Source organism: Acanthochromis polyacanthus, chromosome 6 (genome assembly GCF_021347895.1).
Source record: "Acanthochromis polyacanthus isolate Apoly-LR-REF ecotype Palm Island chromosome 6, KAUST_Apoly_ChrSc, whole genome shotgun sequence".
NCBI lineage: Eukaryota > Metazoa > Chordata > Actinopteri > Pomacentridae > Acanthochromis > Acanthochromis polyacanthus.
This window is the reverse complement of record NC_067118.1, coordinates 36,374,177-36,400,576: the sequence shown is the minus strand read 5'-3', so window position 1 is coordinate 36,400,576 and position 26,400 is coordinate 36,374,177. Positions and strand designations below refer to the sequence as shown.

Below are 26,400 nucleotides of genomic sequence, written 5' to 3'. Positions count from 1 at the left end.
GTGTCCGTGCCGCGCTAAAGGAAATATGTTAATACTGTTAAGAGCAGCTTCTGCTGCTACTGAGTTCTGGTTTCCACTTGTACGCAAAATGTCCTTGGCAGTGGTGAAAGACACCAAACATGAGTCAAAAAAAAGTCATCAGAGAGAGCGAAAATGAACTTTCTGTCGATGGTGTTGAGGATTTCGTGCAGAGTAGCGGTGAATGTTTGTTTTTTCTTTTCTTCGTGCAGCGGTACGCAATGACAGAAACAAGAAGAAGAAGGACGTGAAGGAGGAGGTGGTGCTTCCGGAGAGCTATGAGCTAAGTGGAGAGCTCGAAGAATTGGTCAATAAAGTCAGCAAAGCTCACCAAGAAACCTTCCCTTCACTTTGCCAACTGGGCAAATACACCACCGTAAGTCCCGCACATAAACTCACATCCTACGCTGCGGTTCACTCTTGCTGTGTGTGGCGACATTCTCTGAGCTACTGCGTCACCGAGGGCTTCCCAATTGCATGCAAAGATGTAAATTCACCGTAGCTTTCCCAACATAGTGGTGGCTTAACTAATTCAGTTCCCCATTAAGCCATCTGTGTGGCCTCTGAATGATTGATGCAACATGTAAATGGATTTTTTTTGCCTTGATTGATGTAAAATGTAAATGCGTTGCGAGGCTCGTACACACTCGCCCTTCATGCAAACAGGGTTTGCACACCTCCTCTGTTGCAACATGCTGAACTGTGGGGGTGTTTTTTTTGTGTGTGTGTTCAGAACTCCAGCTCAGACCACCGTGTCCAGCTGGATCTGGGGCTCTGGGACAAGTTCAGCGAGCTCTCCACCAAATGCATCATCAAGATTGTGGAATTTGCCAAGCGGCTGCCAGGTTTCACCACCCTCACTATCGCTGACCAAATCACTCTACTGAAGTCAGCCTGCCTGGACATACTGGTGAGGAGCCATTGTTTTCATCTTAGCCCTCTGTCTTCTTCTCTCACTTGTAAATCAGTGAAAAAAAGCAATAACGTTTCTGCTGAGATAAGGGTATTCTGACATCTGGTGGTCAGAAGCGGTAGTGCATTAAAAGGTTGCTCAGAAAGAGAATAATCACAAACGGCAAGATAACTCGAGCTGATATCTGTTTAGCTACTGCAGATGTTTTCACCTTTACATCTTATTTTCCTCAGTGTTCACAAAGTTTATCCTTTTTTTCTTAGATGCTGAGAATCTGCACACGCTACACTCCAGAACAGGACACTATGACCTTCTCAGATGGCCTGACTCTGAACCGGACTCAGATGCACAACGCGGGCTTCGGGCCGCTCACAGATCTGGTGTTTGCCTTTGCTGGCCAGCTCCTACCCCTGGAGATGGACGACACAGAAACCGGGCTCCTCAGCGCCATCTGCCTCATCTGTGGAGGTACTGCAGCGTTCTCATATGCAGTGATTCAATCAGTTGTAAAGAGGAAGTGGCTGCGGTGGATCTGGTTTTCAGTAGCTGTGTGGCTGCTTTGACAGGATTAATAACACAAAGTATCTGAGTATTTGTATGTAAGCATGAGTTCAAACAGTAATTAAGCACTTTATGTACTGTATATCTATTAACAGATGATTTGTATTTGTGGTTAAAACAGGGATTTATATGTTTTCTCTGCATTCCTTATCAGACCGCATGGATCTAGAAGAGCCTCAGAAAGTGGATAAGCTGCAGGAGCCTCTCCTTGAGGCTCTGAAGATCTACGCCCGTCGCCGCCGCCCCAACAAACCCCACATGTTCCCACGCATGCTGATGAAGATCACCGACCTCAGGGGCATCAGTACGAAGGGTCAGTATGCAGAGAGCAGTTTGCTAGAATGAATTCACATTTTGTAACCGTCCCTCTCATCAATTTGCAAAGCACAAGTAGCAAGAGTAAGACATGTCTTTCTGTGCTTTATTTCTATTGAAGCAACATGTTTGAGAAATAATTATCTGGGTCAATATATAACTGAAGGACTTTTGAAGTTCATGGCATACATCTTGCATACATTTAAAAAAATGTTTTTAATGTTCATCTTCAATGTGCATCATGTCTTTACAAATTCCATAATTATTTGTTTTGGAAAAAATCACTTATTAATAAAAACGACTGGATGTCACTAAAATGTCAACTAAATAACCATCCAAATTTAATAACAACCACCTTCTAATTAGCTAAACAATAATAAAATGAGCTTATTCTGAAATGGTTTTTATTGTGTTGTTTTCATTATGTTCAAATAATGATGACAGATATTTCTTTTGTGAGAATATGTCAAATTTTATATGGAAAATAACAAACTGTATCTGTGTTTGTAAAGTTACCGATTACAAAAACACCTCAAGACTGGAAAGACTCCAAGGCTTTCTTAGTTATTTAATGTAAAGTAGTGTGTGAGTAGAGTGTGGATTTATCACACGTCAGCAGGTTTAATACAATATCTTCATAAGTAACTTTCAATTTTATATGTATTATTGAGAATAATCTTTCTCTAAAAATGCATGTGGTGTTTGGTTATAGGTGGCCATGTTGATTTTAGGCCTGAAAACGGCAAAAATGTCAACTATAGTACAAAAAAATCCCCTCTACTAACACTGTGCTGTCTGATTCCAGGTGCAGAGAGAGCTATCACTCTGAAGATGGAGATCCCAGGGCCAATGCCTCCTTTGATCAGGGAGATGCTCGAGAACCCAGAGGCCTTCGACGACCAAACAGAGTCCAACGATAGCCCGCCGCCTCCGCCGCCGCCGCCTCCTCCTCCGCCGCCACCGGCCCTGGTCCTGAAGCAGGAGGCCGAGGACGAGGACGACAGCTGGGCCACGGAGAACGGCAGCGAGCCGTCGCCGGAAGAGGAGGACGAAGACGACGACGACGACGTGGGAGACGAGGAGCGGGACAGGGGCTCGGACAGTGACGGGGAGCCCTGGGGGGTTTTGGATAACATAGATGGGTCGAGGAAAGGCCTTGTTGGGAGGGCGCAGTGAACAGTGCATTTCAGACATAGACACACGTAAGCACATACAGATTCTACACACACCTATATACCGGTCTTTGAAAAAGTTCTGTTACACTCGGTTTCATGATCTTTAGAGACGTTTACATGTCGGAGTGAAAAATTCCATTAAACAAACTGAAAGTTCTACCTTATAGGCAGGTGTCATTAATATAAATTTGTTCTCCCTTGAAGTTGTATCAAGATGGAAGTTAAAAGAGTTGAGATATCTGCTCTCCTTCATGCTGAACATCAGCCGGATGACCATCCACAGAGTCGCAGAGAGGCTCAAGAATGGTGAAAACCTGAAAGATCTTCACCATTCTTTCTCAACTCTTTTGACTTCCATCTTGATACAACTTCACCGGAGAACAAACTTGTATTAATGACACCTGCCTATAAGGTAGAACTTTCAGTTTGTTTAATGGAATTTGTCACTCTGACATGTAAACGTCTCTAAAGATCGTGAAACCGAGCGTAACAGAACTTTTGCAAAGCCCGGTACATACAGACACACAACACAACCTCATTCACTCTTCCACCTCAAGAAAATGCTGGCCTTTCCTCCCCTCTCCTCTCTCTCCTTGCTGCACATCATTGTGTTCTCCTCAGCAGAACACAGCAGAGCCTTAAGTGTACAGACACTTCTATCTCAGGCCACACGGTCGACGACGAGCGAGCTGCAGAAACATAAAGTCAAGGAGAGATGACAGTAAACCATATGAACTCCTGGCGTAGCCACATGGGAAGTTAACGTGACAAAAAGAACATAACCTCTTTGAGAAAGCTAAATGTTACTTTGTTTTTTCCCCACTGTTGTTGTTTATGTGTAAACAGGGGAACGGCCAACCAGACATCAGAAACTGAGCAGTTGATTCCAACGGATTACAACAAGCACATTTCTCAAAAGAAAACAAGAGTACAGGGCAAAACCAAATTGAGTATGTTAATCTTTTGTGTTTGTGGTTATTGCTTTTGAATATTGTTTTCAGGTTTTTTTTTTCTTTTTCAGTTTATGAATAAGTCCATACATATCTGTATACCATTATATTTTGTCTTTTATTTGTTATTCTGGTTTTATATATGAATCCTTTAGACAAGTTTTGTCATTTTTTTCTTTGAAGAGCTTTCCTGAGAAGATATTCAGAAGGAAAGAAGGGTAATCCGAACTGGCTGGGTCTTCCTTATCAGCTACATATGCTTAGCTCGGGCTTCTTTGAGCACTTTGGCTCACTGTGGATGTCAATGATAATCAACGCAGAGGACTATTGTTTTGTTGCAGTGACTTAATCAGTTTCTGTTATCAGGGAATTGGCATTATTCTATTTTGCTGTCGTTGCAGCCAACATATGCTGTCAATTGCAGGAAGTAAGCATCTTGGTGCCAAAGTTAGGAAAAGTCATCTTTGGAGTGTGAGTTTTGACTACTGGCAGGGACTCCAGCTACAAATCCAGCAATCCTCACAGCAAGAGTGCTCACTCACACTTGCACTAAAAAAACACACCCTCTATCTCACCCACAGCGTACACACATAAAAGCAAACACACACACACACACTCCTTTGACTCTACGCTCATCGGTAGCAGATGTGCCGACCAGGACAGAGATTTAGACTTGACCATATATGTAGCACTTTTGTGATCCTCTATCAACAGAAGGCACATCTCCCCCCGCTAAGAGCAGAGCTGCTGTCGGTGAGCGTATATCTCCGTTAGCGTGACGAAACCGATGGCAACGTCAACATATATTGAAAGCACTCCCAGATGATGTCAGTAGACGAACACACACACACACACACACACTCGACACATACAGAAACATCCACACACAGTAGCATCGTATGCATCAGCGTTCAAAGGCATATGCAAGCCGTAAGCAGGAATCCTTATGGAAGACATTTTGGAATCAGACTCAGGGCTTTTCAGTAAGGACCAAACCCTAGCTGCTTTTCAGGCACGCTAGAAACAGGCAATATTTGTGTGTATTCTTGACTACATGTGGATTCTCAACCCTCCCCTCTGTGCGTACATAGAAGGTGACAAGTCTGAGAAACAGCCTGGATGCCAGTCTGACTCTCCAGAGGGGCGGGGCGGACTTTCATCATCATCTTCATCGTCATCTTCTTCACCCACCCTCCCTGCCTGAACTCACGCTGGCATCCATGTGGCAAACTGCCTTCTCATCCCAAAAGCCATTATATCATCTTGTCTTCTTGTGTATATTCTCGCTTCTTTTTTTTTTTTTTGGAAGAAGAAGAGCAGAGGATTATGTGTTCTCATGTATCATTTCTTTATTGCCAAAATGTCACAGCGGGCGATCAGCTGGGAAAACACGGCTGATCTACAGAGGTTTTTTCTGTCTCTCTTTAAAGCAATATGAACATTCTTTCTGTAGCACCGAGCGGTCCCATCTTCTGAATATGGGCAGATCTCATTTTTGTTAAGCGTGTGTGTGTGTGTGTGTGTGTGTGCATGTGTGGTGCGTGCGTGTGTGTGCGAGTGCTTTACCAGGTTTTTCAGTCATTGGGTGGATGTCCTCGGCATGGTGCTGTCACACAGAAACTCTTGTGTGATGACCTCATCCTTTCTCTCTCTGCTGGGCCGTCATGATGTGGTGACGGCGATGCAGGCACAACATTGAGATTATGTTTTCTTATGTTTTTGTTCCTTTCAACATGGCCAAGGTGTTGTCTACCCTCTGTCTATGTCAACTCTTGTCATACAAAGAAAAGCCATATAAACAATAAGAGGCACAATAAACTACTTTTGTGAGATTGTTTCACTTTTTATTGCATCTTCTAATTCACGCTGTCTTATATTCCACAGGACTGACCTTCGAGTTGTCTTAACATCCTGAATCCTACATCCGCTGAGCCTCTAAAATAGAGCAACTTCATTGAATTTTCAACCAAAAATCTATTTTACATGAAGGAAAAACCTGTCATGCATCACACTTTGTGAACATGTGGGTTTTTCCTTCTTCAGAGGGCAGGAAGACTGTTTTTCATCAGTGGACACCACTCGTTTTTATTACATCACCCATGTTATAGTTATTTTCTTTACTAAAGTAGAGGTTTATTATCACTATTATTGTTGCTAAAAGTACTGCATAGGTGTAAACATTACTTGTTTAGCTTGTATAACCTAAGAAAGTACCAGAAATGTGTAGAATGTAGCTTGAAATGCATCTTGTGAAGGGAAACAACAGTGTTCTGCACACTGTACAATGGAATGGATAACTACAAAACTAGTCTTCACATCTTTTGAATCATTGCTCTCACCCACAAATGCATAACCTACAACAATAATAAGAATTTCACTTCAGGAAAACTGAAAAGAGGTCGTTTAGGGGATTTTCTGTGCTATTAAACATCGTGGCCGGGTCATTTTAGACCCAAAGATAACACTAAGGTTAAGAACGCACTCTTACTGAATACTTTTATATAACGTTTCTTACCACCAGGCTGCAGTAGAGGGAGCTCTTGCACCATGACTGCAGGATGTGCTGCATGCAGCAGTGTTCTCTGCATGGAGGATGAGGGCAGGGTCTGTTGGGTCATGGAGAGCTGTGGGTGCAGAGGCAAATAAATCACAGCCTCCTGCTGAACAAGGACATCAGATAAAGGTCTCCTCCGAAGATTTGTTCACTTTGCGGTTAGAGGAGTGCAGCTGGTAGCATAAAAAATTATCACAGAATTACTCTTTCTTGTGGTTTTGTCTCGGAGTGATGTTAAATTTAAAAAGTAAGTACATCACTTGTGATTTATTTGGTGTGTTTTAGAAAGGTCTACAACAGAAGTGCAGCTGACAAGGATGCCACAGCAGGACACAACAAATGAAAAAAGATACAAAATGCTTAGTATATAGGGATAAAATAAGAAGCTTTTTTGGACTAACATCATGAACCATCTGTTATAAATGAAACGGGACATATGAGGGTGTCACCTTTGCCTGTGTAAAGTTGCTGTAAGAACATTTTCCACGTCTTTTTATGTTTCATAGGCTAAAAGATTAGCCAGAAAACGCTGCAAATTGGATGATAATGAAACAAATCATCAGTTGCAGCTCTAGATATGAGCTACACCCTCAGCGGTCTGCCAGGGGAAATGAAAGTGATGCTTTCAGTGAATAAGTGGCCCAACATGGTCTCAGATTAGAGTGGATTTATGTGATATTTGATCTTGTAGAAGAACGTCCCTTGGATCCAAAACTTATTAATGGCCTGTGAAATATGGCAGGATGCCGGGGCTTTAAACTCACCCAGAAGTCAACATGTTTGTCGGAATATATCAAAAAGCCTCAACACGGTCTTGCAAACTTCGTTCGAAACGAGTAAATGATTAAATTAGGAAAGGCCTGAGATGTCCTTTTCAGATTGGCCTCGTAAAGATCACCAAAAAATCAAGAGTTATGTATTTGTCTCAGGTCACCAAGGTTACGACGCCTATCTCAACTACATCACTGTCACTGACATGATCAAATCCTCCTGACTGAACAGGAACAGGAATCCTCTCAATAAAGGGCTACTGACAGTAAACATCTCTTTTCTCAGCGTACCAGTGTGGGATACTAATGCCTCTCCTTGATTTTTATTAATAGAGAGCCAAAGAGAGAGAGAATCAGAGGAGGGTGATAAACAGAGATGAGATTCTATCAATTATATGATTGCTTTAATTAACTATCATTAAAGACAGATCAATAACGCCAGACTGGAATTAAAATAAGGCCCATACATTATACACTATTTTACAAGGAACAATCAAATTGCCTCATATACTGAACCCTTGGAAGGTGTTGCCATGGAAACCCATGGGAGGGTATGGGTGTGCTTGGGGGGGGGAATTTAAAGGAGCCGGGGTTGGATTTCTACATACTCATCCTCACACATTAGTGATGCTTGATTAAGTAATTACTTGAGATCCGAAGGCACGTTCCCTGGAAATGAAAAAAGAAAAAGAAAAGGGGGATGGAAATGTGACACCTAAAGGTACAACTGTACAATGAATTTTTAAAGGGTAAAAAGTCTCCCTAGTAATATTCTTACAGCCACAGGACATCAATTATTCACAAAAATAGTAAAGAATCCATAAAAGTAGGTCATGAGAGCGGCATACCAAAGAAATTCATTTGAATATTTAAACCCTGCTGCATGTCAGTTTGCTCTGAAACTGCAGCGGAGCCTCGGTCAACACACAGGGGAGATAATGGACCGGCAGAGGCTGCAGCTCCACTCAGAATGATCACGAAGATAAAGCTCAGTGAACCCAAATGCTCCTGGCAGTAGTTAGGGAGGAGAGGCCCAGGCTCAGGGTGTGATAAAGGCAGAGTGGAGGTGCATGCATGATAAAAAAAAAAATGGAGGGTCTCTCTATGTGCACCTGAAGCTATATACAAACCAGAGAGGTGTGGATGTCATATGCTGGGTGCACAAAGCTGGGAGCAGGGTCAGAATGTGAAATACCACATCAGTTACAGTGTGCATCCTGCTCGGGTCAGAACAGACTAAAAAGGACGTGTTCGTCATTTGTTACACACAGCGTGAATCCATAGAGGGTTGGGAAGCCAGTCAAGGGGAGAGAGGAGAGGTGAGGGGAAGGTGAGAAACGTTTTCAAGTGCAAAGACCATAAATTTAACACCTTCCCCTGTGCGAGCAGAGAGGCAGACGGGCCCATCTCACAGAGAGGGTAATGGAGAAAGTGATGAAGAAACGGGTAAAGGTATCTGTGACAAGAGTGAGAATGGAGGGTGTGCCAGGAGGGAGGCTGAGGAAATAAACAAGGCCAGGTAGAAATGGTGGTGGAGGCAGGGGGGGGGGAGGCATTTGGGGAAGGGGAGCGAGCTCTGGGAAGGCAGGCGTCGGGGTCATAAAAACTAGGAGATGTGTTCTGGCCTCTGGGTCTTCATATCTTTTACATTTCTAATTAAAAGAGATAAAGAGTGAGGGAGTCATCAATCCCACAGTGATTTCCCAGTTAAGGTTTTAGAGGGGGCTGTAAACTAGGCAGCCCGGCATCATTGATTTTATAATTAGCTATCGTCACCCCAGACTTAAGATGGAGGGAGTGTGGTAGAGGGGCAGCAGGAGAGCTTAAAAGAGAGAGCAGGAGACCGCTGGAGGAGAGGGGAGGCAGAGGGATGGAGATGAGGAGGAGGTCAGCCCTCAGGGGGGAACGAGGGAGAGTCAAAGGTGAGTGGAGAGAAAATCCAGAATGAGAAAACGTATACGGAACAGGCAATGAGCCAAAAGGGAAAATAGGCCTATATGGCCGTGTGAAAAGAAATGGCGTAGTTAATTACCAGTGAAATGTCATGTGAGGACCAAAATATTGCTATAATCTTTGGCCAGAAAAAGACACATTAGATCCAATAATGGATACATAAACCTTTTTATTATGCAGAACCCCGCCCAAACCCGTTACATGACAGGTAAGAAAATACACGAAAGGCGTACATGTGGGATAACCTTCACACACAAAACTTCAAAACAAACTGTAAGCACTGGAGCTTTATTGCAGTGAGAGACGGCGTCGTGACGAGGAGCACGCGTACGGGGAGCTCTCAGTGGAACAGCAAAAACAAAAAATAACTTCCTTAAGACATAAAGTCAGATTACAACTACAAACAAGGACTATGGAGAATACATTTAGTGTGCTATCTTCTGGGGAAGAACACCAGGCTCCTTGAAAACCTTCTATATATGGAGAGTATATGTAGTGTAACACCAGCATACCGAGCGGCACAAGGTAAACGAGAGGCGGGATAGACATCTACTCCTTTCACGGCTACTTTAATAATCCCGTTCCCACTGAAGCTTTTTAAACATTCAAATCCATTCCTGTGCATATTTCTTACATCTACCTCTAACATAATATGCTGGTATCGTTCCCTTTCATTAGCACCGATAACTTGCCACGATGTAACTCAAATATCAAACCTTAGTCGAGTCCATGTGAGTATTTGAAAGCAAAAACATGACAAGTAGATAAAATATGAGTAAACACGACACACCGTGGTAATGATTAGGATAACGATGAGAGAACACAACTGACAGAAGTATCCATATATCAACTTTTACTCTAAAAACTCTTCTATAGTAAAAATAGGGTGCAAATACAGCAGATAAAATCAAGCATCAAGGTTTCTATTGAATTTTTCTGAGCCAAGCATGGAAACTTTTGTTACACATCGTACAAAGAGTCGTGTGAAAACAGAATTGAAATGAAACCTGAAAATAGCTCAATTGCAGCATGTTAATTATAAATAGAAAATCATGAAAAATGCATATAGTATTGATTAAAAGGTAGGCAGCAATTTCTATTCTGGCAGTCTATCGCCATAGGGCTAAGGGGAAAGTACCAACATCACGATGGAGATGTCAGCGTCTATAAAGATGATTTTCTTTGACTCTTACTTCATTATTTGAGGCACAAATTTAGAACTGCATGAGTGTGAATGAAGTTTTCTGTACAATATAAACTTTAATAAAGACAGATTCTAAATCTTCAAACGAACAGCGAGTAAATTTCAATCATTATTAAATGTAAAATCCGGGTTCATTGACAAATAAAAACCGCAGCTGATCTACAGTGAAAAGCTTACGAGCATTAACTCTATAATAAGTGATATGAAGTTACTGAAACAGAAAGTTGCGCGTGGCGTTAAGCACAATCTGTTCGATAAGCTTCCTATTTCAAAATCTTGTCCATCTCAGAGAGCATCTGCATCACTCAATCACCTTAACGGCGTCTGCATGACAACAATCGACTGCTAATGCGTACAAGAAAGCGCTCATCAAATCTTAGTTCTGAGCAAATGGAGGAGAAATATGATGTCATAGACCTACACTACTGCGATATAATTTAGCATGATGCCGTATCATTACTTTATGCCGCCATGAAAAGTGTTCAAAGCTGCTGTGGAGAATTTAATGCTGGAAGTCAGTTTTGCCATGATTTCCAGTGGAGCCGGGCCTGCACAAAACATCATAATTACAGTGCCTGTCATGACTCCTAATCACAAATGCCATAAAAACGACATAACATCCATCGTAAAGCTCTCGACATAGCAATGATTCAACAGAAATCATTCTGCTACAGCCTGCAAACTCTCAAACGCCGGAGCCCGTGCCTAAAAGCCCGCCGCTTCCAACCGTGCACCCGTCTTATGTCTGTCATAAACACGGCGTTGACCTGCAACCACTGGCGAAACAGTCGGGGCGCTAACACAACAGTCTAGAAGGGGGAAAGCTAAGGTTCACCTCAGATACGACGTAATTGCATATTAACATTTCTGTCTGTGTAGTGAGTGAGCTGTATGTGTGCTTGTTACTGGAAGTAAAGTGGAAAAACGCCGACCAAGTCCTCCTTTTTCTGTCACTTGTTGTGGCCGCGGCTAGATGACCGCCGGTTACCATAGCGAGGTGTCGGCCAGATCACTGTAGGAAGACACAAGGCAGAGAGAGAGATAGTGTGTGTGTTAAAAAGCGAAAGAAACACACAGTGTGGTTGGAAGAGGAGGTTAAAGTGAAGGAGTGGGTGAGTGGGAGAGCGAGAGCCTTAATGATGCTGAAAATTGGCCCGTGACTGCGGTACACCCCTCAGGTAAATCATTGCTACAGCTTGCTGTCAACTTGTCTGTCCCCTTGTCCTCCCATCTCGCTCCTCCCATGCCCCAACTCTGTCTCAAACAGTCTCCCCCGCTTCACCCTGACTCAACTTCTTTTACGACCACATATTCAAAACTTCCATCTCGGAGCCATAGTCGCCCCGTCACCATAAATAATTGGCTGCATATGTCTGTGTGTATTAGCGAGCTTTGAAATCACTGTGCACGTGTGAAACGGTTTCTGTGTGAGGCCACAGAAGGAAAGTAGTTGAGTACATTCACGCAAATATACACTACTTCAATGTTGAGATACTTTATGCCTCGACTTCTTTGCATTTCAGTAGGACTGTGATACTTTTTACTTCACTGCATTTATATGGAGGCTTTGTTCTCTAATTACTTTGCAGAGAAAGACTGTGCACACAAATCAAGTCATGGGCGCATAAAATATGACAACGTTGCTGGAGTTTAAAACCAGCCGGCATGACAGGATGATATCTGCTTGCTTCTTTGGCCTCGGAGAAATATTCAATTTCATATGCATTCAGTAATGCAAATCTCCATTTCTGAATGTTATATCTTCACCTGTGCTCCGTTTGCTGTGAGCTTCTCAGCGCCACTTGTTTGGTAATGCCTCAGCCTTTATTGAGGGGAATATCCTTCAATATATTTTTGAGTGCTGGCAAGTAGTTATATCTGCATTTTAGAGGCTATAACACCCGCAGTTTATGAAACTGTTATATCATCTGTGACATTAAATACTTTCTTGTTTTCATGCAACATCAGTGGGAAAGGCAGCGATGACGAAGAACTTGGATCTTTTATAAAAGTAAAAGTACTAGTATAATGGTGTAAATGCACTCTGGTACAAGTATGATAACAGCACTGAAAATTCTTGAATACTGTACTGTATGCGTTATAGGCAAATGATGCTTCTGCAGAGAATATCTTAGAATATGACTAATAAATTACGAGATTGTTAATACTGATATATCAATGCATAAATAGCATTTTACTGTTGCAGCTGGTCGAGGTGGAGCGACTTCTAACTGCTGTAAAGTTGGGCAGTTTAGCTCAGTGATTCCCAACCTTTGAGTCAGGTCGCCTCTAAATGGTCATAAGATAAATCTGAGGGGTTGTGACACTATTAATGGAAGAAAAAAACTTTGTTCTATACAATTCTGTCTGCGTGCTTTAGATGTCTCTCTAATAATTGCTTTTTTGTATATTGGACACTTAATATATGTTTCACTCTGTTTATATCTTTATCTGGTAACAACTAATTGACAATTAAAATGTGGCAAGAGGCTCCAGCAGAGACGCTGCTTTTTGATAAGAGGCGACAAGGCAACAGGGTTGGTAATATTTCCTCTAAAATATTGCAGAACTTGGGCGTAAAGTAACATTAAATTAAAACATTTACTTAAATGGGCTTCATAATTACTTCCCAACAATGGTGAAAGGAACCACTTCTCAAAGTGACTTTTACTTACTTATTATTCTAGTATAATTCACGGCAAATACATACATTAACAATTATATGTGGGACCTTTTATGGAGCATTGACACTTAAGACTAATAGGAGAGTAATGGCTCTGTTTTTCCTCCTTGTGTGTGTTTATTTAACACTTCTGGGATGTGTGCACACGTCTATGGAAGTTATTTGTGTTAGCGGTGTGAGTGGGAGGTTGTACCTGAGAGCAGTGTCCATGTGCTCAGGCAACAAAAGTGCTGTTTCCTCTCCAGAGCTGTTCCTTCCACACTGAAGTGGATCAGATTCCTCCTCCTTAATACCAGAGTGTGAAGCACACACACACACACACAGTTAACACATATCTGTCCAGCAGCTATTACAGTCTAATAACTTGCAGACTAGCGGCCTAATTGCTTGCAGGAGATAATGTCTATATCAAACGATCCAGTGCCCATGTTTAACTGGTGTGCATGGCTATCAGCATGAAGACATAGCTCATTTTCAGCATCACATATAATTACACGGTGAGGCTGAATGGCTCAGATAGCGCGTCTCACCGAATCAGAGCTGTGAGCCAGAGTGTCAGCGCCGGCCTGGTGTGGCAAAGAGAGCGGGGCTGGCTGGTTGATGACCACCGCACTCCTGTCCACCTCCCTGGGGGATGGAGGAGGGGTGGAAAGCAGCAAGGAGTCCGGCTGGCCCTGCTCACATAGGCTGTAGTGTCCCAGAGGTCTTGGTGGATGGAGGATCTGCAGAGCCTCTGGGTTCTCATCCTCGGAGTCAGATAACACGCTATCAGGGCGCCCTGCCAGACAGAAACATGGGCAAAGAAAAAATGGTCGCTTTTCCTCCGAGTATTGCTCTTGTCACCCACTGCACAGGCCGTTCTCAACAATATTTAGTGTTGCTCTTGGATGATAGTTACAATTTTTATTGTTCACATCTGCAGGGCATACAGCAGATTGATGTGTGGCTCAATTCACCTGTAGATGCAATCGGGGCAGCGTTCCACTTGGCACCGGCCACTGTTCCCATCTTCTGCTCCAGCTGACAGATGTACTCCATCAACTCCTGTAGTGGAAAATGCAGGCATCATATCACGCACCAGGGCGGGACTCTGATCACGGCTTCAGCAGCCGCCACCCTTACGGCCCTCATGATGTGCAACTTCTTCAAGCCAAAGCCACATAAAACGGTTACAAGGGAAATATACAAATGCGTTATTATATAAATATTATTATCACTATGCCATAAACATAATATACATAATCATTGTTGGATTTATCATGGTATTTTGCATGGCGGACCAGCTGCTAGGCTCCCATATGGCCCGTGTTAAAATTAAGCTGGACACTGATTTTAAAAACACTGACTCTGAATCTGCTCTGCCTGTAGCTGGCAAATGTGACGGTGATTCGCCAACAAAAACTCTGCAAGCACTTTAACAGCAACAGCACTGAAATCCACCAATTTATATTGCACTATAAACAATTTATATTGCACAATAACAAGAAGACAACGCAGAGAGAAGATTCCCAACACCTGGGGCATTCACAACGCCACTATACTTCCTGTTATATTAGCAAGCTTTAGGATATGAATTTATTATTAATACCAAGGTTTAAAAAACAAAACTTTTTTAATGGGTGCACTCAAGCTTGACAGTAGTGGAAATTGTAACTAAACTTGTACTACTTCTAAAGCTAAACCTTGAGACTTTAGCAACTGAAATTAATCAGGCTCAAAGTCACTCTCTACAGCGTTGAATGAATACAAATATTCACAAAACATTATAGTGTTCCTCGTTTTGAACAACCTTCTGTTAGCAAGGATGCAAGTTTTTTGGCTGCAGATAACCAAACACCGTCTCTAACCTGTTTCTCTGCTAGTAGCTGCTCCTTCTCTTTCTGGGCGACCCTCAGGCTGGCTTTCAGCTCCTGGAGCTCCCTGCGGGTTTCACTCAGCTGAACCTACAAGCCAGATATCATAAAACAGCAGGATACAGAATATAAGAACCACTTCATAAATGGTGTGACTCCTGTGACAAATTGGGGAGTAAACGGGGTAATTATCACATTGCTCCTTGTCCCTATCAGATTTTAGCACGCTTATTGTGACTTTACATAACAGCATCTGCCACATAAACATAAAATAATGTCGTTTTTCTCACCCGGTTGCAGTCTTTTTCTCTTCCAAGCTCAACCTCCAGCTTCACTCTCTCCATCCTTTCCTCCTGCAGCCTCTCTTCCATCCTTTGCATCTCTGCATTGAGTTTCTCCAAACGCTCGTGGTCCTTCTGTCAGGGTGAAATACACACTTCATATATTTACTTTGCATATAACATATTGACTTCAGGCAGTGAGGTTGCTGAACCAACTGTAAAATCTCAAACTGACATCACAGCTGCAATGCACAATATCTGAGGAGACATTCGAGGCTGTCTTTAAAACTCATGACATTTAACAACATCACTCAGGTATCTGAACAGCAACATGTGGAAATGGATATTTAAAAATGTAACACTACCACAGTAGAAATATGCCAAAGTTCCTAAATGATCCAGATTCTGTGTTCTACAGCAGTGCAGTACCTCAGCATTGCGCTGCATATTCTGCCGCTCCTGGGCCCAGTGGGCTCTTCCCTCTCTCAGGGCCAGACTGGAATCTGCCAGCTGAAGGGTGAGCTGAGCAGCCTGCAGCCGGGCCTGATGCAGTTCGGCCTGGCCGTGATCCCTCTGGGCTACCATGGCACTTAGATCTATCTTTAAGCCCTCTGCTGCACGCTCACTCATGTGCAGACGCTCCCGCAGGCTTCGCATCTCCTTCAGTGACGCCTCGCTCTCCGTCTGGCCAGAAAGTAACAAGAGAGCATTTGTTGGTTAAATACACCATCTCAAATATTATCATGAAATATTTGTGGAAAAATCTTTTTTGTGTTTCAAAAGGTTTGGCTGCATTAGTTAGATACAAACAAATAAAAATCATACTTGTTTTCTTTATTGTTTACAAGAAAAATTAACAAAACTAAACTTTACCAAAATGACCCAATACTCAAAATTTCTTATTTTTATGGAGCCAATCAATTTTAGGTTTATAAAGCCTTTTTTAAAGGATATGCTTGGTATTGTGGCTGTGACTGTACTAAAAGAAATTGCCCTTAAAGAGTTCACCTAAGAGTGATTCTTAATGCAATGTACATGCGAATGTATGGGGTGTCTGAAAACTTTTTTCCGCCACTGTATCTGTTACTAGATGTGATCTACCAAGCCTGAAAATAACAAGTACTGGCTTTAGAATGCCAAAGTTATGTTTTAAGTCAATTATAGCAATGTTTTAATGTGTGCCATCACAAAACGCTCATTTAAAACTACACTTGAAAGCATACTTATTAAGAAATATACTCATACATCAGCTAAAATCACAAAATAAAGAATAATATAGAAAAACTCCACTAAATAACTGAGATTACATGTTTTCCCCATATAATGCTGGTGTTGGGTGCAAATACTTTTAACATATTGAAGAAAGGGCAAATTCAAAATTCTGATATCAAAATAATAAATGTTTCCTTAGTATTCTTGTAAGTAAAATTCATCTTTAACTCTTGTATCTCAGTATTCTCTGAAGCATTCTTTGGTAAACAAGAGATGCTTACTAGTACATCATATGTTTGTTTATAGTGTGCATGTCGAATCAACTGATTCATCTCCAATGGTACTTTGGAACCACTCCCCTCTGACTTTCAAAGGAGTGTCTGACCTCTTTCCTGTGGGCAGTGGTGAGCTTCTGGGTGAGGGTGGTGATGGTATTCTGAAGCTGCAGGACACTGGTATCTCTCTGGGCGAGGGAGTTCCTCAGGCCCTGGAACTCCTTGGACAGGCTTTTGAGCTCACCTTCAGTCTGTTCCAGTTTGGTCTATGCAAAGCGATTAAATGGTCCAGATGGGATAAGTGAAATAGAGAAACGGAAGGCAAGAACAACCAAGACACAAGTTTTATTATGTTACATGACATGTTTTGAATTGTTATTACCTGCAGGCTCTTTCTCTCATTCTCCTCTTCTTTTCTCAGAGCTCCGGCTCTCTTGGCTCGTTCCTTCATCCTGCATTCACAGATTTGGTTACGGACAATCACGTGAACATACATATAACTAAAAGAAGAAAAAGGGAGAATAAAAGCATCAAACCTTTCCAATTCTGTCTCTCTTTCCATTGCTCTCTGTGTCAGGGTTTGGATGTCATCCTCCAGCTCTTTGATCCGCACTTCACTGGCCTCCCTTGCATCCAATAAGACAGTTTTCTCCAGGGCTAGTGATTCTCCTAAAGCCTGCTCCTCCTATCAGAGCAGAGGCATTTTGAATTTTTATTAGGATTTTTATTGAGAGCTATTTTAATATAATAACTGAGACAATTTCCTGAATTTCTGTTACTTAAAATTTTATATCGAAGGATATTGTTTAAGTAGAAACCTGTCATCTAAGAATAAAGGCACAGGTGCGGAGTAAAGTATGGAAATAGCACAAGGTAAATTTTGCCTATCATTTGCTTAAGCGCCATACACCACCTTCTGCTTCCTCTCCATTTTCTCAATCTTCTCCAGACTCTGCTGCAGCTCATCCTGCAGCCTGGCAATATCATTTTCCAACTCTCTGCGTCGTCTGTCCCAGGCCTCCCTCGCCCTCTTGTAGTCGTCCTTCTCTTTCTCCCTTTGCTTATTTGCCACCTCCTGCACGTGCAACAGCTCAGCGCGCTCTCGCAGACATTCCTGGAGTCGACTCTGACGAGAGACCGGAGGAAGCAAGCAGTGAATGAATAATAGTAATTGTGCACTGTGTGGCAGCAATAAACAGCGGTATTGATTTTCCAGCATATGAGTTTTATCAGCATTCATTAATTTTGCAAAACTGAAGACATGCTACGCGTAATATTTCATCAAGTTAATTTACTCTGCTCACCTGCAGCAGCTCAGCTCTGGGTACTACCAGCAGCATGTCTGTGCCTTCCTCCTCTCCATGGGTCTCTTCCTCAAGGGTCACCAGATCCTCAAGGGGCTTTGGTGCACAAAAAGTGAATTTGGAGCTGCGGGAGCACACTTCCCCTTTAGCGTCAATATATACAAACTCATACTCCTGGGAGCTGGGCTTGGGCAGGTAGGAGGCTAAAATAAGTAAAACAAAGATAATGTCACCCTAAGATTAATTAGCAGAGAAAAAAATTTGTCATGTAGTACTTTAGATAGACTATCTGAACTGCCTTTTAATTTGGAAGAACCTTTCAGGTTACTATAAATATTAATGTTCTGGTATTTACAAAGCATCAGTCTGAAATAGTTATTTTGAATTATATTTTACTCAATTCCTGTGATAAATAAAGCAACATTTAGGGGGAAAACTCACTTCATAGACCTTTTTCAGACCAGACATTTTGCTTTGCCACATTACAAAAGCTACAAGAATATTATATTAATGATGGATACATTAAACTTAGGGCAGGTCCTGCTTATGTGCTTTCTGGTTGACTGTCATGTCATGCCTTACTGGGACCCAAAAATAATAATATGTAACATTTAAAACGACTATGACAATTATATTTATGTATTTTTGAATATGTTCTTACACTGTCCCAAATGTTTACAACAATATTAAAACCCTAATTTTATTAATACAGCTGTGCGTTTTATTTTTGGTCGCCTGTCAGTGGGTCATATCCACAGCAATCTAGCTAGCTACCCACTCAGTTATTCTGTTTTTTTCCTTTTTTTTATCGTTAGAATTTCTCACGACTATTTTGCTAGCTGGTGACTACTTGTTAAATTACAGTATTGTGTTTTGTCACATAAGGTTAGCTACAGTAACTGTGTAGGTGGACTACATTAGCTAGCATGACTACCACTATTTTATGAGAATAAACCAACAAAACGTGAATATATGTTGCTAAACGTAACACAAACACATCTTTAGCACATCACCAGGTCGTCTGTGAACACAATCTCTGCCTGCCTTCGGTACGTCAAACACTGCCTTATAGTAAATAGAGAACAACAACTCCCATAATCCAACGCTACTTTACTACCACTCGAAACTTCCCGCGTTGTTTTGATTGCGATACCTCCGTCAGGAAATATACATGCGGTGCGTTTGATAAAATTGAGCTGTTATTAATTCCAGCTGTGGCTTCCCTACCGTGACAAGCCAAAAAGTCTGTTGATAAAATGCTTATTGTTCTCTTGCAGTAACGTTGTTTGGTGAAAAGTGTTGCAATGTAGCTTCCGGCCACTAGAGGCAGCACAACGGTCAATCTGCGCAGGTGAGCAAGGAATTAAATGGCGTCGCCCGCCATTTTAATATTTACTATGGTTGGAGTTACATCTGTGGAGTTAACACACGCTACTTTGGGATAAATCGTGGGTTTGCTTTGCTTTGCACTGACCTGAAATAATCTTCCACCACCCTGACGCGTTGTCGAGAAGGTCACCTTGTCTGAAGTGAGTTCCTGTTTTCGTATTTTTCTGTTAACGACCACAAAATACCTGAACTAGCGGCGCGTCGTCTAGCAATGCTGTACCAGACTTAACTAGCTAGCTTGCTAACATTTTACAGGTGCTGCTGAAGTTCGAACATGACTCCCAATACGGTTTGGCGCCTTTTCTGTCATACTTAAAGGAATAAAGCCTTCAGGATACATTTGTTTGCTGTCTGTTGAACATGTTTAACATATAAAATTAATAGAAGCAAATGTTATTGTCAGCGCCAGCTTAGGCTAAGTGACTGCTCATTAAATACAAACATTTCATTAGCTGCTGTCTTTATACACATGTTAAATACATGGAGCATACTGAAGTAGCTTCAGGCGCTTCTGCTGTTTGTACAAAGACACGCCAAACAAGTCAGGGGCTACTCATTTCACTCAATTAAAAAAAAATCACAGACATGAAACAAAACTGGGTTTTTTTGTAGCTAGTATGCAAACGTCAATATCCTGGTTACAACGCCATTGTATGTTTTCTGTGTCTCACAAGTGTAACTTTTACTAGCATTGTTACTGCTACTAAGATAACATTTTTTAGATAAAATTGTACTGTTGGAATAATTTTGTATCTGCCCACCTGTTTACTTGCTAATTTAATTATATGTTCACGTCTTGATTCTGTTTCATTTTTATCTGCTTATATAAAAAGCATACAGGGACCGATGGGGTTAAACATCCTGCCTCCTGTGCTGTGACCAGAGACCAGCCAGCCACCATCTGACTTCATCCAGCCCATAAAGTAAGCTAACCTAATGTTATCGTTATCTCACACAGACCCTAGCTTCATGTTTAGAGTGATTTACTTGGAATTTCTGTTTCACCACAAATGCACAGTAAAGACAGGAAGAATGACATATGGCAAAGTTTATGAGCTGTATTTCAACTCTGAGCACCGGCTCAGGTTGTGCAGAGGCAACCTTCTTTTTAAATCACTGCATCGCTGGTGATAAGGAACCATCAGTAGTTTCTTTAGACTTCCCTTCCAATGTTCTTCCTCCCATGAAGAATGACATTGACAGTATGCTTAAGTTAGTGATAAATCACTTTACGGGGGTCAATGCCACACCTCCTGCACACATGCCCCTTGCACTGAATCAGGCTTATCAGCTGCCCGTGACATGCAGGACAAAGTGAACAGTGTATTCTCCAGTGAGCAGCAGCAGTCAGCAGAGCAGGCTTGGAGCCATTGTCTTTGTCATCCTCATTACTCAACCTCCTGTTTACTAAAGAAATTAATTCAAGGCATGACAGAGACTGTCTGTGTTAGAGACCAAGCTAAGCGGGATAATTGTCTTCTGCATAGGACATTTTTTCTTTTACGTCTGTGGAAGATGCAGATAACAAACATTTCCTCCAGTCAGTACATGAGGCGCTGGTCTTTTGTATACAACTGCACAGTTCATTTGACAGAAACATCAATTTCCTCCTGAAGGTTTTATATGCTGATCAAGGCACTGTACTGACTCTGTGTAACTATGGAAATAAATGCTGTTAGAAAGTATTGGCATGAGTACCCTGGAAATGCACACAGCAGTTGACATCTGTGCCTTCTTGATAGTCAGCTGGGACCAGTGCCCAAACAAAGGTGTGGTAGTCCTTCACTGATGACCATCCCACCTGAGGAAGAAAACACATAGACTGTCAATATGCTTCTAGATGCATATTCTCTTTATTTATTTATTTTTTTGGTGACAGCTGTCAGGGTAGCAATACCTTAAAGAGCCCGATCCAGTCACTGCTGGCCCAGTTGTGCTGTGAGCTCAGTGTATAGTGGCAGTCAACTCTGCTCTGAGGGAAGTAACTGCAGCCCACATTTCTAAACTCCACCTGCCAAGCCTTGTCCATGGCAACACAAAACAAAGCCAGGCTACTTTGCACCTACAAGAAAAAACAGCAAACTTGCATGGATAATTGTTTTTTTTAATAGATCATTTACCACAAGTTAAAGATAGAAACATACATATTTAGATGAGCTAATTGGGAAACAGGTAAGGGGTGACTGCTAGTGAACAAACAAGAACAAGCCAGAAGTGTGTAAATATTTATTCAGTGTAAGAAGATACCCTGACTGAGTGCATACTTGAGGAGAGGACACCAGGACTAAACCTCAGTGACAGCGTGGGCTTTGAGCAACATGACATATTACATGCCTGTCACCAGGGCTATTTCAATCGTCTTTGAAATCATTTGCTATTGTAGATAGTCACGTGTAAGCGTGCAGTGCAAACTGTCTGGGGCCTCCAGCATGTGTGAAGCTCAAATTCCACTAGCAGATACTTGCCATGAATTTAGGAATCCCTGCCTGCTGTTAACCTTGTTGCTTTCTTACAAAATATTTATTCGTTTAGCATTGTGTGGGTTTTAGCTTTAGTATAAGTCATATGTGCCAAACTATGTTAAATGCAGGATGTTGTGGCAGAAATTCCTCCTGTCAAAGAAGCACCCAGGGAAAAGAAATAATTATCAGCACTTATATGATATAAGATGCACAAGAGAATGTCAGGGAGAAACTCCGCTAAGAGTAAGAGGAATAAATCACATAGCAAACAGTGAACATGTGCTGTAATTATGGATTAACTGTGACTTTCCCATACTTTATATTTATCTCCTCTGGTACAGTCATAATCCAACTTAATTGCAGAGGTTTAGAGTTTTCTATTTTAATAAGGCATCCTAAATTGACAACTGAGGGAATAATGATTGTCGTGTAAATATTACAGAACAATTTGCAGATGCTGACGAAAAAAAAACGTAGAAGTGACGAAAATATACAGTAGCTCTCCGAAGGTTCATATTACACGACACGAGGCTTGAGGCCCAGCAGCAGCACATGTCGAGAAAACTGTGTGTCATTCACGTCGATCTAAGTTTAAGAAGACAAACATGCAGTTGCTGCCACTGCATGTAGACTCGAGGCTGTACGCGTTAATAATCATTGTTCAGTAAGTTAAAGTGATGCGTGTTCAAATCAGATGACACGGTGAATGCTTTGTTAACTACAGAAGACATCTGCGCACATTATCTCGGGTCGTCTCCGATGTCTCGCTTACCTTTACAGCCCTCACCCCTCTTTAAACCAACCGTCTGTATGCGACTCACTTGATTCACAGTCCGCAAGAAAAACAACGAAAAAACTCGACCGAGACAGCCGTGCTTTCCTCCTCGGGCTCAGTTGCTCCAATAACCCGAAACAATAACAAAAAAAAAAAAAAAACCCAAAGCAAAACACAACCACGACAGCCTCACTTCCACCGCGGCATTATGGGAGCTGTTGTTCACCGTGTAGCTGAAACTGCGCTGAAATAGCACACTTTAAACTACAATCCCCAGGCTCAAAGCTGACCAGCTGAGGTCCACCGATGGTAATATGATGCTGCTCATCGGTCGCCGTTGTTTTTCGCATCGATTGCCTGTCAGAACAAAAACCTACTGGTCGTCCGCCTGGTTCGCCAATAGACAGGAGCGTTTCTTGTTTATGATGAGGAAGACAACGTGTAACGGTGGAAAAATGGAAATGATGTTTTCATTTGCAGTTATTATGTGGGTTGCAGCAAATCTCATAACTGCTTGCATCGTATTTGTTATAACAGACGTGCATTATTTGCTATTTCCTATGAAAAGCTGATTGCACACTGTGAATGGTTGTCAGTTTACATGATAGTAATATGCTATTTAATTTTGAAGTGTTTGAATTTTCAGGCTCTTCCAGTTTACTTTATTGTTTATGTAACTTTGCTGAGGTAAAGCTTTTGATCTCCGTCCATTTTGCTGATTTGAATGGGTTTTAGTCAGAAAGATTTCCCAAATAACCCAGTAATCCTACTTTTAGGAAGTGCTCCATTTTGGCAATTTTTACAAGAGAGACTTCACAGATCACAGTGCCATGTAATGTGGAGGACAAATTCGAGACTAAGATGATGCTAGGGTGCTGGCCAGCAGATGGCAGTGTACCATTTTGAAACTCCAGTGCTTTGCATTCAGGTTATCACAGGCACACCATATCCTTAAATCCTCCAGAACACAGTGCATGCTGGTTAGCTTCCTGAGACTATCCCACAGTCTTATGAACTAATCTCAGTCAACTTTTTTTCCCCCTATATAAGATAAAAGGAACATACTTTTTAATAAAGCTTAAAAGGATTTGAAACTGAAGAATTACTAGACTTATGGCCAGCATCCACTCAACATTGCTTTATTTGAACCGACATGAATTTATACTTTGCAGATATAACAACAAAAATGCCGTGCACGTGACTGGCTATGTAGGTAGATGGCAGTAACTCAGGATGTGGGTCCAATAATGACTTTAAGTGAGATTACAGTAAAATGCATTTTTTTCTAATAATTGGCCAAAATGCCCAATTATCAATAGTTTAGCAAAATACATATTAAATTGTGCTTTGTCATAAAAAATGGAAATATGAATGTATTTAAATCAGAATAAAAATTACAATGAAGGGAGGTGAAAAACCTCCACTGCAGTACATCAGCACAAACAGCAATCTGCCTGCAGCCCCAGAAAGGCAAGACCTCAAATGACAAAACTGGAAACTTAAAGGTAGCATTTAGATTTAAGGTTATGCCTCAGCTTAAATAAGGCTCATCTTTTATTATAATAGTTATTGATGTTATCATTTTGCCCCATCGCCTGCAATTTATCTCTGCCCATTGATGAGTCGAGCCAGTCACACAGTACTTTACTCCTCCTCAATTAGTAAGTCCAGTTTGGCTAATTTAGTCTGTTGACGACACTATAAGGATGCTTCATGTAATTTTATGCCGACGGACAGTCGATGTTGAGACCCTATAAATTGTGTTTAAGTGGATTAATAGTGTGCTGAGCCTGTGTGAGCAAAGTGGTGATGAAAGTAGTGGCTCTCTCGCAGTGGGATAATTAAATAGGTTGTACTGCAATGACTAGCTTATTCAGTAGCCATTGTTTACATCTGTGTTTTAGGCTAGGATGTTAGGAAACAAGAGTAAAAAACAAAACGTTTTATTTCGTCATTTAAATTTGTTGCAAATATATATCATTAGCAAGATTCAAAATTGGAGTCTTGCTTCGGCTTTGTTTTTTTTCTCCTAGAAATATATAAAAAAGTATACAGAAAAATATTACATAGCATTTATAGAGGAGTCATTTGTGGGTGCTGTTGTTTAAAAAATGAAAAGCATTACAGCAGTTCTTGGTTATCCTTCAAGTTTCACAGTTGTGTGAAGTTAGAAGGTAGTTGTGCAGTAGGAATGTGAGGCTTCACATTAATAGAACCTGGACTTAAAGTGGATTGTCCATGAAACAGCTTGATCTTGACCTAGCTGCCTGCTGTTATGGCTCCTCTGTCTGTCATAACATCCCACCTCTACCCTGAAAACTTGCACACACATGCACATTCGCACACCAACGGAATTTATCGTTTTATTCTTGAGGAAGAGCCGGACTAATATTTACGCTTTGAAGCATTAGGTAGAAAAAAAAGCGCGATCAACTGCTCTGGCACAAGAGCTTGAGCATGCTGTTTATTTATCGGTTGTAGAACTACTCCACACAAATTTAATCCCTGTCATCTGCTGATTTCTAGCAGCTTGGCTTGGAATTCCTCTCAACATAAGAAAATGGTATAGCCCCTGAGTGCTACTGCAGTTTTATTACCTGAGGTGGTTTGTCTGAATATAGCTTACCACATGTCTCATTCAAAGGGAATGGCAGGTATGTGTCACTAGTCATAAATTGCAACTTGCCTTCAGCAGTAATCAGTTGCCAAGGAAACCTCAAATGGGATTATGACCTTCTGTTGTGCAGGCAAGTAAACTGTTAGAGTTGTCAGCATCCAAGAGACAAACATTAAAGATTTATGTCGGTAAACAATTTATTTCTCATCACACTAAATCAATGCATAATGTTGTCTTATGTAGGAATAAAACTCTGAGTATACAAGTCGGTGCCATTTTTTTCTGCAGACAATATGAGGTTTTTGAGGGAAATAATGTCCATTACTGTGGGGTGAGTGATGTAATCAGTGGACCTGAATGACCATATAGTCAAGGAAAGGCATTAGAAGGGTAGAAAACAAAGAAAGAAGGAGCAGAAGCAGAGTGCCTGGAAGGAGGGCAGAGTGTTGGGAGGGCGGAGATAGAGAAATGGGGGACGGTGGTATTTAGTATGCACGGCCAAGCTGCCCCATCTGCTTAGCGCAGCAGTCCCTGTCGTATAACTGTCTACAGGCCGTGGGCCACATAAAGAATGTCTCAGATTTGATGTAATTCCGCAAAATTAATGACAGCTTTACTCGGTATGGGCCGTGAGGGAATGATTAGTGTTTGATCGTCCATCTGATCAGTTCCCTTGGCTGGCTGCAGAGAGATGCTTCACTATATACCGGTATGCTGCCTATGGCAAGCACACATGCACGCACAGATACACCTATCCCACAATAATTCTTGGGCCCCAATGCTCTAGTTTATGTTTGGGTTCTGGTTTCTGTTTCCCTCAACAAAGACAACCAATATCTTGTTAAAATCTCTGTGCTGTGACACTTCACATCAAAATGAACACCTACTGATGGGCTGGATGCCGGCCCCACTGGTGATGTGATTGTGTACAGGGCACTTTTATATCAAGCTGTGCGGTATTTCAAGGGAAAGTGGGCCAACCAGCATCCAATTTAGAGAACTCAGAGGTCACACTATGACCTTTTACAAGATATGCTTTATGGCAGCAGTGATTGGAATTGGGTATTAGTTTTTAAAAGAGATGGGGAATGGATTGGGAATTTGAGAGAAAAATTGATCCATTGGATGGATTGCTG

The 26,400-nt window shown here is 41.7% G+C and overlaps 2 protein-coding genes across 5 annotated transcripts in view; one reads left to right on the top strand and one right to left on the bottom strand.

Moving 5' to 3' along the window:
* Positions 1 to 5,762, top strand: part of rarga (retinoic acid receptor gamma a) — a 43,254-nt gene extending 37,492 nt beyond the window's left edge. For all 3 annotated transcript variants that reach the window (XM_022203226.2, XM_051949853.1, XM_022203227.2), the window contains 5 exons: positions 231 to 394; positions 752 to 928; positions 1,195 to 1,399; positions 1,647 to 1,805; positions 2,613 to 5,762. In XM_022203226.2, coding sequence (XP_022058918.1) covers positions 231 to 394; positions 752 to 928; positions 1,195 to 1,399; positions 1,647 to 1,805; positions 2,613 to 2,983 — 1,076 coding nt within the window. In that variant the 3' untranslated portion in view covers positions 2,984 to 5,762. The remainder of the gene's footprint in view (positions 1 to 230; positions 395 to 751; positions 929 to 1,194; positions 1,400 to 1,646; positions 1,806 to 2,612) is intronic.
* Positions 5,763 to 9,358: 3,596 nt separating this feature from the next.
* Positions 9,359 to 22,814, bottom strand: calcoco1a (calcium binding and coiled-coil domain 1a). 2 transcript variants are annotated; one of them, XM_022203229.2, is made up of 15 exons: positions 22,645 to 22,814; positions 21,308 to 21,472; positions 21,109 to 21,211; positions 18,022 to 18,224; positions 17,631 to 17,843; positions 17,254 to 17,402; positions 17,100 to 17,169; positions 16,828 to 16,983; positions 15,660 to 15,914; positions 15,240 to 15,365; positions 14,944 to 15,039; positions 14,053 to 14,140; positions 13,627 to 13,874; positions 13,290 to 13,381; positions 9,359 to 11,425 (listed from the first exon to the last, which is right to left on the bottom strand). In XM_022203229.2, the coding sequence occupies exons 2-15, from the start codon at positions 21,437 to 21,439 to the stop codon at positions 11,398 to 11,400; spliced, it is 1,959 nt and encodes a 652-aa protein (XP_022058921.1). In that variant the 5' UTR covers positions 21,440 to 21,472; positions 22,645 to 22,814; the 3' UTR covers positions 9,359 to 11,397. The 2 variants fall into 2 exon arrangements, with proteins under 2 accessions (XP_022058921.1, XP_022058922.1); XM_022203230.2 differs by having other exon boundaries at positions 22,694 to 22,813.
* Between the last annotated feature and the right edge of the window lie 3,586 nt (positions 22,815 to 26,400).